Here is a 16,385-nt window from a genome sequence, read left to right as displayed (position 1 = left end):
TCAGTTTTTCTGGCTCTGTACTGTTCCTCTTTGGAGCTGGGAAGACTTGGCTGTGCAGCAGTGTGATGGCTTTAGCATCTCCTTTGTCCTCCTCTTAGTGGGGAGTCTTCTTCCTTTGTGCAGTGGAAATGACAATAATTTTGCCTAAGTTCTTAGGCTTTAAAATCATCCACACTGCAAGGCTGGGCTCCCTGGGAATTCTAGACTTGGGAGATCCTCCTCAGTTTTAGGTAAAGGATGTTGTTAGGGGATGCACAGTATCAGCAAGGACTCCCCTATGACATGAGCAGGTCCAGAGAGCGTCCCAGGGAAAAGATCCATGTTGTTCAGGCCAGGCACTCTCCCTCCTCCAGCAGCCTCTTCTGCTGGGTCTTTCAGCCCAGAGCATGCTGCTGGTTCCTACACCACAGCCTCATTCTCTTGTTGGATTCTAAGAGACTTTAAGCACTGCCCAAATGGAAGTGAATTGATCCCCTGCGGCATAAGGCCTATGTTCCCACCATCTCCTGCCCCACACTCTGGTGGCAGCTTCTGGACTAAACTTCAAGCTTAAACTCACAGCACTTTGCTCATCTTCTGCAGTACCGGGACTTTGGGGTGGAAGGAGGCGAGCTCTGGCTGGCCACCAGCTCGGACCGGCGGGTCAGCATCTGGGCCTCCGACTGGCTGAAGGACAAGTGTGAGCTCCTCGACTGGCTCAGCTTCCCTGCTCCTGCCAGCCCTGAGGTGAGTGTTGTACTGCCAGCCTCTACCTGTTTGTGGCACCAGTCTGGTGACACAGGTCTCAGAACCAGCGAGCTGGAGAAGGAATGCCTCAAGGCTCTGAACAGGATGGGGCCAAAGAGAGAGGGTGAACTTCATTAATCATAGAATGATAAGAGTGGTTTGGGTTGGAAGGCACCTTAAAGCTCATCCAGTTCCAAGCCCCTGCCACAGGCAGGGACACCTCCCACCAGACCAGGTTGCTCCAAGCCCCGTCCAACCTGGCCTTGAGCACTGCCAGGGATGGGGCAGCCACAGCTTCTCTGGGCACCCTGTGCCAGCGCCTCAGCACCCTCACAGGGAAGAGCTTCCTTATCATTTTAGTCACCTTTGATTAATTCTGCTGCTTGTAGAGTATCTTGGCAATGCACTTTCTTGTCTGTTGAAGAGCAATGGGAATTGGAGCAGTGCCTGACTTCTGGGAAGCACTGACTTTTAAGCGTGAGGAGACAAAACTGCATCTGCAAAGAGCTAACACCCCTGTGCTGCACAGAACAGAGCACAAGCAGCAGTGAGCACAGCACCCAGGAGAGACACCTCATTATGAGTGTGCTGCAAACTTTGACACTCCCAAAGAGCATGAATACTCAGAGCCAGGAGCCCAGGGACCAGCTCATAGATCAAATACTCAGCCTTGTGTGTCTGTGATGCTTTGCAGAACCCTTTGGCTCCAACCCAGGTGTGAGACTTAGGCGGCAGAACACTTGCTAGAAAGAGAGGAGCATGTGTATCAGATGTGGAGATGATCCCTTGTTCCCAGAACACTGATTTTCCTCTCCATGAAAGAAGCTCACTACAGGTCTCCCCACAGTGAACAGGGAAAGGGTTGATCTTGCATCCACTACTAAAGATATCTTATGGGCCCTATTTTCTTGTGTTAAACTGATCCATAACCCAACCCCACCTTCAAACCTATGTACCAATAATACCTTGAAGGAAATTCAACCCTCCTATGTCCCACTCCTGCAAGAGTAAACAGTTTGCTTTAGGTTTTCGTGGCAGTGTGTTGTTGCTCATTGCTTTGCCATGAGCATGTCTGAGATGGCAATGAGCATGTCTGAGAGGGAGGAAACAGCCTCCAGCATACTAATTTCATACTGCTCAGACACCACAGCCCCAGGACGGGTGTCCTCATGCTCTCCTTTTGACTCCCACTGTGTTGGGTCAGGCTGGAGAAGCTGGCCTCAGTTTTGTTCCCTTTGGTTTCCCTCACCAGGGTCTGGACACCCTTCCGCCCAGCCTGGCCGCGTTCTGCCCATGGGAACACGGCACCCTGGTCTACGTCGGCTTCGGGAGGCAGAAGGAAGCCTTGTTTTACAGTCTGCACAAGAAACAGGTACTTGTGCCCTGCCAGGGCAGGTTGGGTACTCCTCAACCGCTGTGGGGCCATGGCCACGTGGAATGGAGTGCAGTGGTGGGGAGAGGCAGCTCTGCCCTGTGTGTAAAGCCATGCCTCAAGGTGTGAGGTGGGCCCAGACAAGCAGCTGCTCAGGGCAACAGCTTTTCATCTCAGAACCTCCAGGGGCCCTGGTCTGGGCAGGCTGCCAGCCCCACTGCTGCCTTTCCATCCCAGTGGAGGGGAAGGCATTTGCTTTCAGGAGCACCAGCACTCTAAATCTTTGAGTCAAGTCTCCTCTGGAAAGTCAATGCCTTTGGCAGGCTTCCGAGGTCTGAGAGGTGCTGCACATCTGTCAGCCTCCCCTCTGAGAGGAGCCCTTTGCCCTTCTAACAACCATCACTGCAGCAGCTCCGGCCTCCCGCCTTCTTTCTGAGGTGCTGTTTCTCTTCTTGCTGGAGCATAGGTAGTCATGAAGATCCCCTTGCCGTACTTTGCCACGTCACTCAGCCTGTCTCCTGCAGCACGCTTCATGGCTGTTGGCTTTGGGGGTGAGTACTGGAGGGTGCTGTGGACACTGCTGCCCAGGCTACCTTTTGGTGGGGAGGGATGTCCCCTTCTTCCTGTGAGTGGGGGAAAACAAATGACCTCTTTCCTTTAAACAAGCAGCCCATATCCTCAGAGCTGGGAGCTGTGGTCCCGGGCAGGGTATGCACTGGGGAAAGAGAAAGCTCTGGGCGACTCATAGGTCAGAAATGAGATGCATGAGCTCAGTCCTGTTTGTCAGTGAGCAGGGTTTGTCACTTGAATGATGACTTGGGGTTGGGAACTGTCTTCATCTCTGCTGTTTGAGCTACAGCCTAGAAGGCAGAAGGGCCTTGCCCACAGCCAATCTGGGACAGTCGGCACCCTGCCTCTCTCAAGGGCACTTTGCTCCTGTAGCTGTTTGTACCTGCCCGAGGAGGCAGCACATGTCCGTGCTGTGCGGAGCTTCGTCCCTGCCCCAGAGCTGTGGGGCACCTGCTGAGCCCAGGACGGGCTGTTTTAGGGGGCTGTGAGCTAGCAGAGCTGCACCGGTGTGTGCTGCCGTACCCATCGCCGCCCTCGGCCAGCCTGACATGCAGCAGGGAGCTGTCTCCCCCTCCTACCAGCCAGTAGTTGCCTGCTTGCTCAGCAGGAGCTTGTCGCTGCCCCTCCCCTGCCTGCCCGTCAGCTTAGCACTGGGGTGATGGGGACGGTGCTGGGCCCAGCGCTGCTGCCCTGGCCTGACCCCTGCTCTCCCCACAGCCCGGCTGCTGCGGCTGCTGCGCTGCCCCGGCGAGGCGCAGGACTACGCCGGCCACGACGACACCGTCCGCCGCTGCTGCTTCGCTCCGTCGGGCCGCCGCCTTGTCACGGCCTCGCACAGCGCCGTCCTGCTCTGGGAGCTCACTGGCGGCTGAGCCGCAGCCCCAGGCCCCGCGGCGCTCCTCCGGCAGCAGGCACGGCCGTGGCGTCCCGCGGGCCGGGACCCGGCTCCGCCGCCTCGGCACCGGGCTCTGGGCCCGGGCCCGGCCCCGGCTCGGCCCCGGCTCGGCCCCGAGGCCGGCGCTCCCCTGGCGGGGTGCGTGCGCGGCGCCCTCTGCCGTGCCACCGCTCGGCGTCGTTCAATAAAAACACCCAGAGCGCACCGGGTCGGGGTGCTGCGCGCCGTGCTCCGCCTGCCCGCCAGGGGGCGCCGCTCCCCGTCCTGCGCCGCTCTGCGCCGCAGCTCGCTGGTGCGGCCGGAAGCGGGAGGTTGCGGCGGGGAGGGGGCGGTCCCGGCAGCGGCGGCGGCGGCGCCGACATGAAGCGGGACGTGAGGATCCTGCTGCTGGGGGACGGTGAGGCCGGGACGGCGTGCGGGGGGCGGCTGCGCCCGGCCCCGGGAGCACGGCTCCGCCTGCCGCGGGTCCGCCGCCCTCCATCTCTCCCTATGGCCGCCTCCAGGCGGGCCGGGCTGCGCCGTCCTCCGGCCAGGGCCTCTCGCTGGGAGAGGGCCCCGCGGGCGGGCCGGTGCCAGCGTGCTGCCTTTCTCTCCTAGCCCAGGTGGGGAAGACGTCCCTGATCATGGCCCTGGTGGGAGAGGAGTTCCCGGAAGAGGTGAGCGGCAGCCGCGGGACGCTGCGTCCCGGGTGGCGGCCGTGGGGCTGCGGCGGGTGAGCGGGGCGCTTCCGCCGGAGCGGTGCGGTGTCCGGTGTGCGCTCTAATGCCTGCCCTGCGGAGGGGCGTAGGGACCTGGCGGGTCTCGCTCCCTGCTGCTGGGGTCTGTGCGGCACAGTGAACCGCTGGGCACAGCCTTGCCACACGGAGTGGAGCCATTTGCTCCCCAGCTCTGCCCTTCCCCTGGTGGCATCAGCGCAAAGCCTTTACAAGGGGCTGCACCACGTTCCCTGTCTTGTGCCCATCTGGAGACAGGCTTGGTGCTTTGAGCTGGGCCACCTGCGAGGAGCAGCACCCAGCGGGCCCCGTGGAGCCTCCACATGGGCAGCTTGCTGTCCCATCACCGTTTGGGTAGGAAAACAGGATCGTTCTGGCCAGGCGTGTTTGCCCTGTGCTATCAGGTGGCTTCCCCTGGCGCCCACGAGCAGATGGAACCCTCTGCAACATTCCTGCTGGGAAAACATCAGCTCTGGGGGCTCGGGGGAGGATCGGCCCTGAGCACCTTCGTGTGCTCCCATGGCAGAGCCTGGACAATCAGATTAGAGCTTCTCTCAGCTGCCAGGAGGTCTGTCTGGAGAGCTGGGGGAGTGCTGAGGGCTTATCTCTGGAGCAGCAGTGTGGGCAGCAGCACTGGAGAGGCAGCTTCCCCAGCTTCCTGCAGCAAGCTGGAGTGGCAGCTGCAGCGCAGGGAGTCAGGAGAGGAGCCATCCCTGGTGTGGAGCTTGTCCCATCCCAGCATCGAGGGAGCTGGGGAGCAGCCACGCTGGGCTCTGAAGTCCCTCGTTGTCCATCCTCTCGTCTGTGTTGGGCTGGAGCGGAGGCCGTTGGCTTTGCAGGTGCCACCTCGTGCGGAGGAGATCACGATCCCAGCTGATGTCACCCCGGAGAAGGTCCCCACACACATAGTGGACTACTCGGGTACAGCCTGTGTCCCCTCCCTTCTCCATTCCTTGCCTGGCTGAGGGGAGCAGGAAGGGGTCCAGTTGATGATGGGCTCTTCTCCTTTCAGAATCTGAACAGACAGAGGATGAGCTGCAGGAGGAGATCTCTAAGGTGAGCAGGGGTGTTGCAGGACTGCTCACTCTCCCTCTTAGCCAGCCAGAGACACACAGATTAGTGCTATGGGTTTGTCTAATCCTTCCCTGTCTGTAATCTGGTGTGTGTGGCTTGTCCCAGCCCTCTGGGGATTCTCCAGAAGGAGAGGAGCAAGGGGCAGCCCACCAGGAGGTGGAAGAGGCTCCTGAGCAGAGGACATGCTCTCAGCCTCAGGATGTTCCCCATGGACTCAGAAGAGGGGAGAAGTAGTTGCTGAGCTTGGGTGAGCCTCCCCTGCTCCCTTCATTAGGTGCTTGTGGCTGCCTGATGAAGCAGTCGCCCAGAGGAGTTGGTTTGGGAGCTGGAGCCCTGGGGAGCACTGGGCAGGGAGGAACGAGGGCTCCTGTGTGTGTGGGAGCAGCCATGGAGCAATAATCCCCTTGGCTGGCTGGGGTGGGCCCAGCTGTTCTTCCCTGCCCTGGGATTAACCCTGGCTCTGCAGAGGGGAGGACCTCTTGATTGTGGGTGATAAAACTGACTCCCTTCTGCATGTCTCACATGCACAGAGCTATTTAATATTTCCACCTCGATGACTGAATGGCCAAGGAGATGAGCACAGGAGTCTTGTTTCCTCTACACAAGCTTAAAACGGCTCTGGGAAATCCTGCCTAAACCCTTGTGTGTCCTCAGGATTAGCACTGAACTCTCTTGTGGAAGGGCCGGTGATCCCTCCTGTCTGATTCAAACACAAAGCTGGGGTCAACACTGCATGCATGGGGTCAGGAGGGGAGGGGGGCAGCTGCCCCTGGACCAGCTCAGCCGCTGAGGGGTGGGAGCAGGGAACCAGGGCTCAGGCCTACAGGCAGATGTGCTTAGGGGGTTCCTGGGGCAGAAGAGCTGGTCTGTGCTCCGAGCACTCCGTTGTAGCGCTTGTGTTGATGGCTGGTGAGTGGTGCTGTGTGTACTTGCTGGGTTCCAGTGTGAGGGCTGTGCTGTGAGCTCAGGCAGCTTCACTACTGCAGTGATCCTTGCTCACCACCCTCTGCTGCTTCTCTTGTAGGCCAACGTGGTCTGTGTGGTGTACGATGTCACCAAGGAGGCCACGATTGAGAAGGTAAGGGGGGTCCCACCGGAGTCCCGAGCAGCAGTACCGGAGGGAAAGGGGTGCCCAGTGCTGGGTCCTCGCACCCTGCCCCGGCTTTTTGCTGTGGGTGGGTGTTGGTGCCCCCCAGCCTTGAGGAGGGGTTTGGGGTTTTGAGACCCCTGCAAGCAGAGGCAGGCTGAGCACAGCCTAAGTGTGCTCCCACGCCGGCTGTTGTCCTCACGTGCTGTGGGACAAGGCTTGCTGGATCCTTCTGCTGGCATCCAGCATCCCTGGGGCTGCTGAGCCTGCTGGTGCAGGGGAATGCTGGGAGCAGATGGCTGCAGGGATGTGCTGGGGCCACACTGACAGGCTTTTCCCTGTGCTCACCTTCCAGATTCGCACAAAGTGGATCCCCCTGGTGAACGGGGGAGCTGAAAAGGGTGCCAGGTAACGTGTCCGATGTGGTCTGTGTGTGCAGATTTGGGGGGATACAGAGGCTGTGGGGTGCCCACCACCCTCACCTCCTCCTGTGGTTACTGAGATCAGACCAGCTCTGTGGCTTGTGACGTGACCACTTCTAACTGAAGAACTCGGGGACTTTTCTCCTTCATGGATCTAGCTGAGGGCTCCAGGAAAGGGTTCCTTCCCCTCCTTGATCTCTTCTAAGCTAGGCAGGGAGAGGAGCCTGCAAAGGGAGGCACAGATGTCTCAGTCTGTGTGTGGATTGCTTGGGCAGAAGGCTGCTGTGCTGGATTAAAGGCTCCTGAGCATATTGTTGTGCAGTGAAAGCGTAAGCAGGATCAGGCAGCCTGTTCTCCAGATGGATGCTCCCAGCCGCTCTGGACCTTGCAGAGGAGGGGGGGCTGCTCCCAGCCTGCTGCCCGCAAGCACGTGTGACTGGGGCAGCACTGGCCTCACTTGTGCTCTCTGACATTCCATCTCTTCCCCAGGATCCCCATTATTTTAGTGGGAAACAAGTCTGACCTGCAGATGGGGAGCTCCATGGACGTCATCCTGCCCATCATGAACCAGTTCTCAGAGATTGAGACCTGTGTGGAGGTGAGGGAACCCCAAATCCTCCCTGAGGGGTAGCAGCACTTGCCTGGTGTGAGTCAGGGATCCTTTGTGCTTGTGGAGATGATGTTGGGGCCTCCAATACAAGAGGGATGTGGAGCTGTTGGAGTGAGTCTATAGGAGGCCAAGGAGCAGCTCTGCTCTGGAGCCAGGCTGAGAGAGTTGGGCTTGTTAAGCCTGGGGAAGAGGAGACTCCTTAAGGGGAGACCTTAGAGCAGCTCCAGTGCCTAAAGGGGCTACAAGAAACCTGCAGAAGGGCTTTGGACAAGGGCCTGTAGGGACAGGCCAAGGGGGAACGGCTTTAACCTGACAGAGGGGAGACTGAGATGAGCTCTTAGGCAGAAGCTCTTCCCTGTGAGGGTGCTGAGGCGCTGGCACAGGGTGCCCAGAGAAGCTGTGGCTGCCCCATCCCTGGCAGTGTTCAAGGCCAGGTTGGACAGGGCTTGGAGCAACCTGGTCTGGTGGAAGGTGTCCCTGCCTGTGGCAGGGGGCTGGAACTGGCTGAGCTTTAAGGTCACTTTCCACCCAAACCACTCTGGGATTCTATGATCTGCCCTGCTAACCCTGCTCTGCAGAAGTCCCTGTCTGGATCTTGAGGGCCTGTGCTTTAGGCATTCTGTCCTTTGTCTTCCTTGCAGGGGGTGGCTGTCAGTGTCTGCCCACTCTGGCTCTTGCTGTAACTAATGTTGGAGCTATACACAGCCCCTGTTGGCTCTGGGGCTGTGGAACAGGCACAGCAAAGCCAGAGCACAAGCGGTTTCCCTCTTTGTGAACAGACATTGCTCTGTGCTTTGGTGCACAATCTGTCTGGTTCAGGGAGCTTGTGTCCTCCTCCCTCTGCTCTGCATCACCAGCCCATGGCCTGCCCTCACTCACAGGGCTGTCCCTTCCTTTGAATCCCCAGTGCTCTGCCAAGAACCTCAAGAACATTTCTGAGCTCTTCTACTATGCCCAGAAAGCTGTGCTGCACCCCACTGCCCCCCTGTACGACCCAGAGGAGAAGCAGGTAAGAAGGTCTGCTCAAAGTGCCTTGGACGATCTCCTTCCCATCACAGTGCCCTGGTCTGGGGCTGTGCTTTTGCCCCTGGAGCATTTGGGCCAGCACAGCTAAACCAAGGGGAAAGCACCCATCTCCTGTGCTCAGCACAGCCAGCTGAGTGTGGCCAGGCCAGAGAGAGGCCAGGAGCATTTTGGGGTAGAAGCCATCATGCTCCAGGCCATGTTAGCCATGGTGGGAGGGGTCCAGGAGAAGACTTCCCCTGGAGCTGTGATACTGGCATAGCTGGACCGTGCTCCCAGCCAGCACAGGAAGGCAACCCCTCTGCACACAGGGTTTCAGGAGGCAGAGCCAGGCTGATGGTGTTGCCTTGTTTTTGTCACCATGGTTGGTCCCTTGCAGCTGAAACCTGCGTGTGCACAGGCACTGACACGGATTTTCAACCTCTCGGACCAGGATAACAACCAGATCCTTAGTGATGATGAGCTCAACTACTTCCAGGTAGGGCTGGCTGCAGAGCTGAGGTGATCCCCGGCCCCTCATGGAAAGCCCTAGTGTCCCCTTTCCATCCAACACCAGGCAGAAAGGCAGACACAGCTGTCCTGTTTGCATCCAGTACTTCTGCTGTTGGGCAGCTGTAGCTAAAGCACCCTAAGGTGCATCTTGGGGCACATGGGGATCCACAGGCCTTCCATCTTCACTAAGCTTGGGCTGAGTTTGCTCTGCAGTGGCAAGAGCAGGAGGCGCTAGAGCTGTTGAGAGTCATGTATTACTGGGATGCTGAAGAGCGGGGGTGTGATGAAGGTCCAAGGCAGGAATCCCTGGGCTGGGTGGATTTTCTCTCCTAGAAACTCCCATGCCCTTGCCAGGGGAGGGGGATGCTGGTGCGACAGAGGCTTGGGCTGTCTGAGTGCTTTGCTGACGATGACCTTCTTTCTCCTGGGAGGCAGAAATCCTGTTTTGGAAACCCACTGGCTCCCCAGGCCCTGGAGGACGTGAAGGTGGTTGTGTGTAAGAACACCACAGACGGGGTGCAGGACAACGGCCTGACCTTGAATGGTAACAGCACAGGGGCTCTGTGCCCCATCCCAGCAAGAGATGAGGAACCCCCCCTTCCAGCACACTGTGAGGGGCCTGACATTGGTCTGAGCTTCCCAGCTCTCATTCCAAGCCTAGTTAGTCCCTCTTGTCAAAGCCAGTCGCAGCCTGCTCTGGCTACTAGAGCTGTCTGTCCAGCAGCCTGTTTTCCCAGGGAAAGCATGGTCCCAAGGAGCAGATCCCTGAGGCTGAGCCCCTGCCGTGTCTGAGCCACCTGATCTCTCCTGCAGGCTTCCTCTTCCTCAACACCCTCTTCATTCAAAGGGGCCGGCATGAGACCACATGGACCATCCTCCGCCGCTTTGGGTACGACGACGAGCTGGAGCTGACAGATGACTACCTGTACCCACAGTGCGTACCCTGCCTGGGGTGGGGTGCATCATGGGGGTGTCACACCCTGGCCACAACTTGAGCTCCCCAGCTGCTTTGCTGGCTGCTGTCCACACCCTGCTGCGTTCCTCAGCTGAGGCTGAATCTGCACCTGTAGCTCATAGTCAGGTTCATGCTCCTCCATCTTCCCCTGTGGGCAGGAGCTGACCACCGTGGGGTAGGCAATGAATATAATGGGCCTTGGAGCTGCTGGCTGTGCTGCTGGCTCTGATGCAGGCAGGCAGGCAGAGAGGTGGGGAACGAAGGCCTGTCCCTGACTTCACATTAGCAAGGGGTTTTTGAAGCCTGCTCCATCTCTTCCTGAGCTGAGGCAGAACAGCTCTGTCAGGAGCAGTGAGCTGTCAGCATGGCCCTCCTGGCTGATTCTGCAGCTGCTGCCTCTTCTCTGCTCCCTGCCACTCTGGAGGTGGTGATCCAGCAGTAATGAAAGGGTTCGGCTTGTGAGCTGCCTTGTCTTCTCCCCAGACAGCAGGCTGTGCAGGGAGGCAATGGGGTGCGTGCTGGTGGAAAGCACCCTGGGGAAGTGCTGTGCCCTGCTGAAGGCTTGGGTGTGAGGCTCCATCATCTGCCTGGCTGCTTGGGATGTGCCGAGGAGAGGTCACTGTGCACCCTTGAGGGCTTCTTCCCAAAACAAAGGGCTGTGGCAAGGAGCAGCCAGGCCTGGAGACAACTTGAGCAGGGAGGGAGTGGGGAGCTCTGGCTTGGCTGCAGACTTGCTCGCACTCTGCCCTTGGTTCAGAGCTCATGGAGGGTCACTTGGGTCTCGTCCACCAGGTTCCGGCTGCCCCCCGGCTGCTCCACAGAGCTCAACCACTTGGGCTACCAGTTCCTGCAGCGGCTGTTCGAGAAGCACGACAAGGTGGGCAGAGTGTGCTAGAGCTGCCTGGGAGGGGGTGCTCTGCTGGGTCTGCACGTAGCTGCTCTCCTCTGCTCCAGGGAGCAGATGTAGCCCCAGCCGAGGGGCTTCCCTCTGCCACAGCGCTCCCTTCAAAGCTGCTTGCCCAGGCTTTGGGAGCAGGAATTGGTCACTGCAAGTCTGATGGCATGTCAAGGGGTTGTGGTCGTGACCCTTGACCAAAGGACAGCCAGTAAAAGTTTGGCCCTTCAGGGGCTGGGTCCAAGTTAAACTGGTGCCTGGCTGCAGCGTGAAGGGAGGCAGGGAAGCAGGCAGAGCTGCTGGCCTGCAGCCACAGACCAAGAACGAGCATTCACACAGCTGCCAACCCTATTGAGGGGATGCCAGGCTTGAGAGGGAGAGAAAGCAACTGATTTGTGCCGTGCTCTGGTTCTTTGGAGAGAGGGAGAAGGGGATGGGCTGGATCTGCCATGCACCTGCACACAGTAGTTACTCAGTTGTTGTTGTGCACTGGGGTACAGCAGCCCTGTGGACATGGGGAATTGCAGCACTGAGCTGATGCGCGTCCAAGTGTGCCCAGTGCTGCACATCCTGTGCTGGTGGCCACACACAGACCTTGGATGCTACCCTGCAGTGTTCAGGACCAGGCTGGACCAGTGCAGGCTGCTGTGGGGTGGCTGGCCCTGGGGAAGCCAGGAACAGCAGCTCAGGGCTGTGGGATTAATTTCTGGAAGCATCCCTGTGTCATTAGCAGCGAGCAAGGTGGCTTGTGTCCTGGTGATGCTCTCTGGACCCTGTCAGTGCTTGGTGTGACTGCAGAGAGCTGCTGGCACTGCATGGGCCATGTCCTCAGCTGCTGACTCCTCGTTGTCTCTGCAGGACCAGGATGGAGCCCTCTCACCCACAGAGCTGCAGAACTTCTTCAGTGTCTTCCCCTGCATGCCCTGGGGTCCTGAGCTCTACAATACGGTATGCACCACTGATAAAGGCCTGCTTTCCCTGCATGGATTCCTCTGCCAGTGGACGTAAGCTCAGTCCCTCTCCCTGCCTGTACTCACATCTTTTAGCCCTTACTGATCCTGTTGGCTTCCTGGTGTGCTCCGTCTCTGCAGGCTCATGGCTTACCTGGACGTGCGGCACTGCCTGGCGTGCCTGGGCTACCTGGGCTACCCCATCCTCTCGGAGCAGGATTCCCAGACGCAGGCCCTCACAGGTACAGCCATGCCCTCCCCTCCTGTCACGGCTCAGGTTCCTCCTTTCACTCACCCAAGCTCTCTCCTGCCAGTGACCCGGGAGAAGAAGATTGACCTGGAGAAAGGCCAGACCCAGAGAAACGTCTTCCTCTGCAAGGTGCTGGGAGCCAGGGGCGCAGGCAAGTCTGCCTTCCTGCAGGCCTTCCTCGGCAGGAGCCTGGTGGTGAGTGCTGCTCCCCTCTTGAGAGGGGAGGCCCGGTGGAGAGCCCTGAGGCCCTTGAGCTGGCCAGATCTGCCCATGGCCAGATCCCAGCAAAAGGCTTCACACCCTGCTCCATGCTGGTTGCTGTGGCTCCTGAATCCTTAACTTTGGCAGTGGGCCCATCCCCTCTGCTTGTCCCAAGAGGCTGGAGGGGCTGTGCCTTTCCCAGGCAGCTGCACCTCCCATGTCTGGGCGAGGTGATGCTGGCTTGCCCTGCGTTACAAACAGGCCTGTGTCTCATGCCAGGCCCTGACTGGCCTTCCAGTGGCTGTTACACCACAGGGACCTGGGGCAGTCTGAAACATTCTCCCTCCCTCAAGCTCTTGCTGCCGGCCCCCTCTGAGATGGTGTTTTCATGGCAGGCTCAGAGGGAGAACCCAGGAGAGCCATCCCTCTATGCCATCAACACAGTGCAGGTCAACGGCCAGGAGAAGTACCTTATAGTAAGTCGGGGAGAGGAGGGAAGGGCTGCTGTGCCTGTCTGACAGCAGGGCTGGCACAGTACCTGGTGCTGGTCTTGGAAGTGGCCCATCCTGGTGACATGGTGCTATGCCACATGGCCTTTCCCTCCCACTCCAGCTATATGAGGTGAGCACCGACACGACATTCCTGAAACCATCAGACGCAGCCTGTGATGTCGCCTGCTTCATCTACGACCTGAGCGAGCCCAGGTCCTTCAGCTACTGTGCCAGTATTTATAAGGTAGGCGCAAGGGGCCCTGGGGGCTTTCAGCCTCTGTGTAGCAGCCCCACATCTCTCAGCCTTGGTGGCATACCCCTTGCTGGGACTTCTCCCTGTCTCTGCAGCAACACTACATGGACAGCCAGATCCCCTGTGTCTTTGTGGCCTCCAAGACAGACCTGCCAGAAGTGAGTCACCAGCCCGGCCTCTCCCCCGCTGAGTTCTGCTACAAGCACTGCCTCCCACCACCCTTCCTCTTCTCCTGCCACGGCCAGGGGCCACCCAGCACCGCTGTGTACACCAAGCTGGCCACCGCCGCCACCTTCCCGTTAGTATCCTTCCCATGGAGGGTGCTCTTGGGTGGGGGGGAGCAGAGCTTGGGGGGCCAGGAGGGGCTGTGTCCAAACCCTGCCTCTGCCGCGATGCCTTGGGTTTGGTTTCTCTGTAAGCTTCTGGTGTCATCTGCTCATACAAGTAATCAAAACCAAAAGGGCACTTTATTCCCTGCTTGGAGTGGGTGGCAGCTCTCTTCTGCCTTGTGTGTGTCTCTGGCAGATTTATTTGATAGATCCTGCCACGGGAGGCTTTCTTTCTGAAGCCTGAGATGAAACTGCTGAAGGGGAGCAGCCAGCCTGGTTTGCCAAGGCCCACAAAGGGGGGTGGCAGCTATTTTCTCCTGATGAGGTGGATCAGACTGAAAAAAGAGGTCAGCAAAGCGAGACCTCTGTTCGCACAGCCTCCCTTTGGGAAGGAACAGCACCTGAAAGGGGCTGGATGGCGGGGCAGGACATGGCCAGGGACATTTGGGAAGGAGAAGGAGTCTGTGTGTGGCATCACCCTGCTTGAGGAGCAGAGGAGGGGGCTGAAGGTCAGCTCAACACCGTGGGTAGACCCCTCCCGGGGAGAGTGTGTGGGTGCCTTGGGAGCCAGGCTGGGATTACCAGTGAGTGGTTTTCCCTCCAGCTGCTTTTCAATAAACAACTTTATTTTTAGAGCTGACACTTCTTTTTATTTTTTTTTCCCCTCTGCAGTATTAAAATTTAAATATTCTTAATATATCTTAGGGTATGTGGTATAAATAAATAACAGCGTAATGGAGGGCCAGGGATTGGCTCTTCCCCCTCGATTTAGTGGGGAATGAATAATGGATATCTCTTTCCTCCTCGGAGAGGAGCATGTTGATGCTGGACAGCACATGTTTAGGAGGGGAATGTGTACACTGGGCATGATGGAGCCTTTTCCCTCCCTGCCCTTCGGTTGGTCTCTGCCTGCATCCGCTCCTGGGTCTGTGTGCACTTGGAGTTGGGAAAGCAGCTTGACCTAGAAAGGCAGCTCCTACCTCATACCCGTTATTAGGGGTTGCTGTGCTATTTCCAGGATGGATAGAGCTGCATCTGTCCCAGCAGAGGCTTGATGATGATGCTGGGTTCTCCAGTGTGCAGGGCAGGGGAGGCTCTCGGTGCTCTCTGCCTCTGTCCCCAGCCTGGAGCTGCGCTGCGGTCGCTCTCTGTCCTTCCCGGGACACCCCAACCTCACTGCATGGGGTGGAAGCGCTCCGGGCTGTCAGGGATCTTGCTGTCGGACAGTGTTGCTGTGCACCTTCTCACCAGCCTCTCTCTTCCCTTGCAGTCACTTGAACGCCGTGGAGCTGGGAGCCGCGTCCTTCTGGCTGCGGGTGGCGCTGGGGGCCGCGGTGACAGCGCTGGTGGGGTTCACACTCTACCGGGTGCTGGGCAAGAACAAATGAGAGGCCCCTGCAGCCCATCCTGCTGTGACACCAGCCTCCCCCTCCCCAGCACTGCCCCGAGGGGCCCTGCCTCAAGCTGGTCCCTGGTAGGAAATGCTCCTTTTCGCCCAGCCTGGATTGCAGGACCAGTGAAACCAGAGCTCCCAGCGCCAGCAGAATCGATCCCCCAGCACCGGCCACCCTGACCCTCACGGCCCCTGCCCAGCTGTTGTGCCGGGGCCAGGCAGCTCTGCCGTTACTCTGCCTCGCCGACACTGGGGGATCAGCCTCGTCTTTTATTCTGTTAATATTTTTTAACGTTTTTAAGCTCAAACGTCAGTGTGTCAGTGTCTGGGGGGCCGGGCACATCCCTTCCCAGGGGGCTGGGCTGGTGCTGTCAGCCTGGGGGGCAGCTCTCCCAAAGCACCCCCAGCAGCAGCAGAGCCGTCCACTGGGCTCGTGGCTTCAGCCCCTGGGGTCACACCTCTGTCCCGGCTCCCTGTGCCCCTCAGCCAGCCCGGGGAAAGGCAGACCCCCTGTGCTTTGGGGTTGGGATGCTGTGGCTGCAGCTCTCGCTGCAGGGGGAGGGAGTGAGCTCCAGGACCTGTCCCAGGCTCCTTCTGTCTCTTGTCCCAGCACAGAACCACCCTGAGCCCTGCAGTGTGCCAGGCTCCTGGCCCCTCTGCCCTCCGAGAGGGCCTGGCACATGTCAGGACTCATCCTGCTGGCCCCAGCAGGGGCCTCTGGCCCCGCTGCGGCTGTCCCTAAGCACAAGGCTCTGGGTCTTGCATCTCCTGGTGCAACTGGAAGCTGTTTTCTCCATTGTCCTCTGCCCTCACCAGTGTTAATGCTGTCACTTCAGCTCAGTGCAGATCTGGGGCCAGGATCCAACAGCATCCCCATCTCCATGTCCCAAAGAGTGAGGCCAGCCTCTGCCAGCCCCTGTGCTCTCCTCAGCATCCCTGGGCTTCGAGCCTCCTGCACAGAGTCTGGGTCAGCTCCTGCCTGCGTGACCCCAGCTCTTGGACTGTGAGCGCGCTCAGGCGAGGTTTTGTTGCCAGCAGCTGCTGGGAGAACACCAAGGTCACTGCCAGAGCTGCTTTTTGCTGTGTTTTGTCTATTGAAACTCCGTGTCGGGGCCTGGAGCCAGCGAGGTGGGTGTCTTCATCCCAGCGCTGCCTGGAGCTGCTCTGCCATCGGGCTCACTGCTGGCCTGGGGTTCCCATACACCCTCTGTGTGTGGCTGTTGGCCAGGCCCGTGTCCTGTGCTCTGCCCCTGCTCCCAGCGCCGGTCTGTGCCCGGCAAAGCCACACTTTTAGGTTTGTTCTCTACAGCAGAATAAATTTTTACACATCTTCCCCTTGCACAGCGTGTCCTCTGTGTCCTGGGGAGCAGGATGGAACCCGGGCGGGAGCGAGGACACCCCGAGGGGTGGGCTTTGGGGGTTTGCTCCTGTTTGGAGCAGTTCCAGGGATTTAGGGCAGGCTGAAGCCTGGCCCTCTGGGAGACAAGGCCATGTGTGTGTGTGTCCCAGGAGTGGGAGCCAGGGCATCCAGGAGCGCCTGGGCGGAGATGGGACGCAGCACTGCCGCGTAGGACAGAGGGGGCAATGCCAAGGTGGATGGGACGCGCGGTGCTCCCTGGTGAGTCCAAAGCAGGCCGGGCCCTGTGGGAGCAGCAGCCCATGCTGAGTTATTAATAGTGCCGGT

The 16,385-nt window shown here is 59.1% G+C and overlaps 2 protein-coding genes across 3 annotated transcripts in view; both read left to right on the top strand.

Annotated features, from left to right (window-relative positions):
* Positions 1-3,647, top strand: part of WDR90 (WD repeat domain 90) — a 34,869-nt gene extending 31,222 nt beyond the window's left edge. Inside the window, exons 40-43 of the mRNA XM_065683718.1 lie at positions 583-726; positions 1,979-2,098; positions 2,565-2,649; positions 3,386-3,647. Coding sequence (XP_065539790.1) covers positions 583-726; positions 1,979-2,098; positions 2,565-2,649; positions 3,386-3,540 — 504 coding nt within the window. The 3' untranslated portion in view covers positions 3,541-3,647. The remainder of the gene's footprint in view (positions 1-582; positions 727-1,978; positions 2,099-2,564; positions 2,650-3,385) is intronic.
* Positions 3,648-3,845: 198 nt separating this feature from the next.
* RHOT2 (ras homolog family member T2) lies at positions 3,846-16,040 on the top strand. Of its 2 annotated transcripts, none has more exons than XM_065683730.1 (19): positions 3,846-3,960; positions 4,161-4,219; positions 5,116-5,197; positions 5,289-5,332; positions 6,375-6,428; positions 6,793-6,845; positions 7,349-7,457; positions 8,377-8,478; positions 8,872-8,970; positions 9,420-9,528; positions 9,798-9,918; positions 10,732-10,816; positions 11,693-11,838; positions 11,926-12,026; positions 12,099-12,229; positions 12,631-12,711; positions 12,848-12,970; positions 13,075-13,277; positions 14,579-16,040. In XM_065683730.1, exons 1-19 carry the CDS (start codon positions 3,924-3,926, stop codon positions 14,694-14,696), a joined length of 1,857 nt encoding a protein of 618 aa, XP_065539802.1. In that variant the 5' UTR covers positions 3,846-3,923; the 3' UTR covers positions 14,697-16,040. The 2 variants fall into 2 exon arrangements, with proteins under 2 accessions (XP_065539802.1, XP_065539804.1); XM_065683732.1 differs by having other exon boundaries at positions 3,886-3,960; positions 4,166-4,219.
* Positions 16,041-16,385: the final 345 nt, after the last annotated feature.

Source organism: Lathamus discolor, chromosome 6, assembly GCF_037157495.1.
Source record: "Lathamus discolor isolate bLatDis1 chromosome 6, bLatDis1.hap1, whole genome shotgun sequence".
Taxonomy (NCBI): domain Eukaryota; kingdom Metazoa; phylum Chordata; class Aves; order Psittaciformes; family Psittacidae; genus Lathamus; species Lathamus discolor.
The sequence above is the reverse complement of the archived record's forward strand: the minus strand, read 5'-3'. Positions and strand labels throughout refer to the sequence as shown.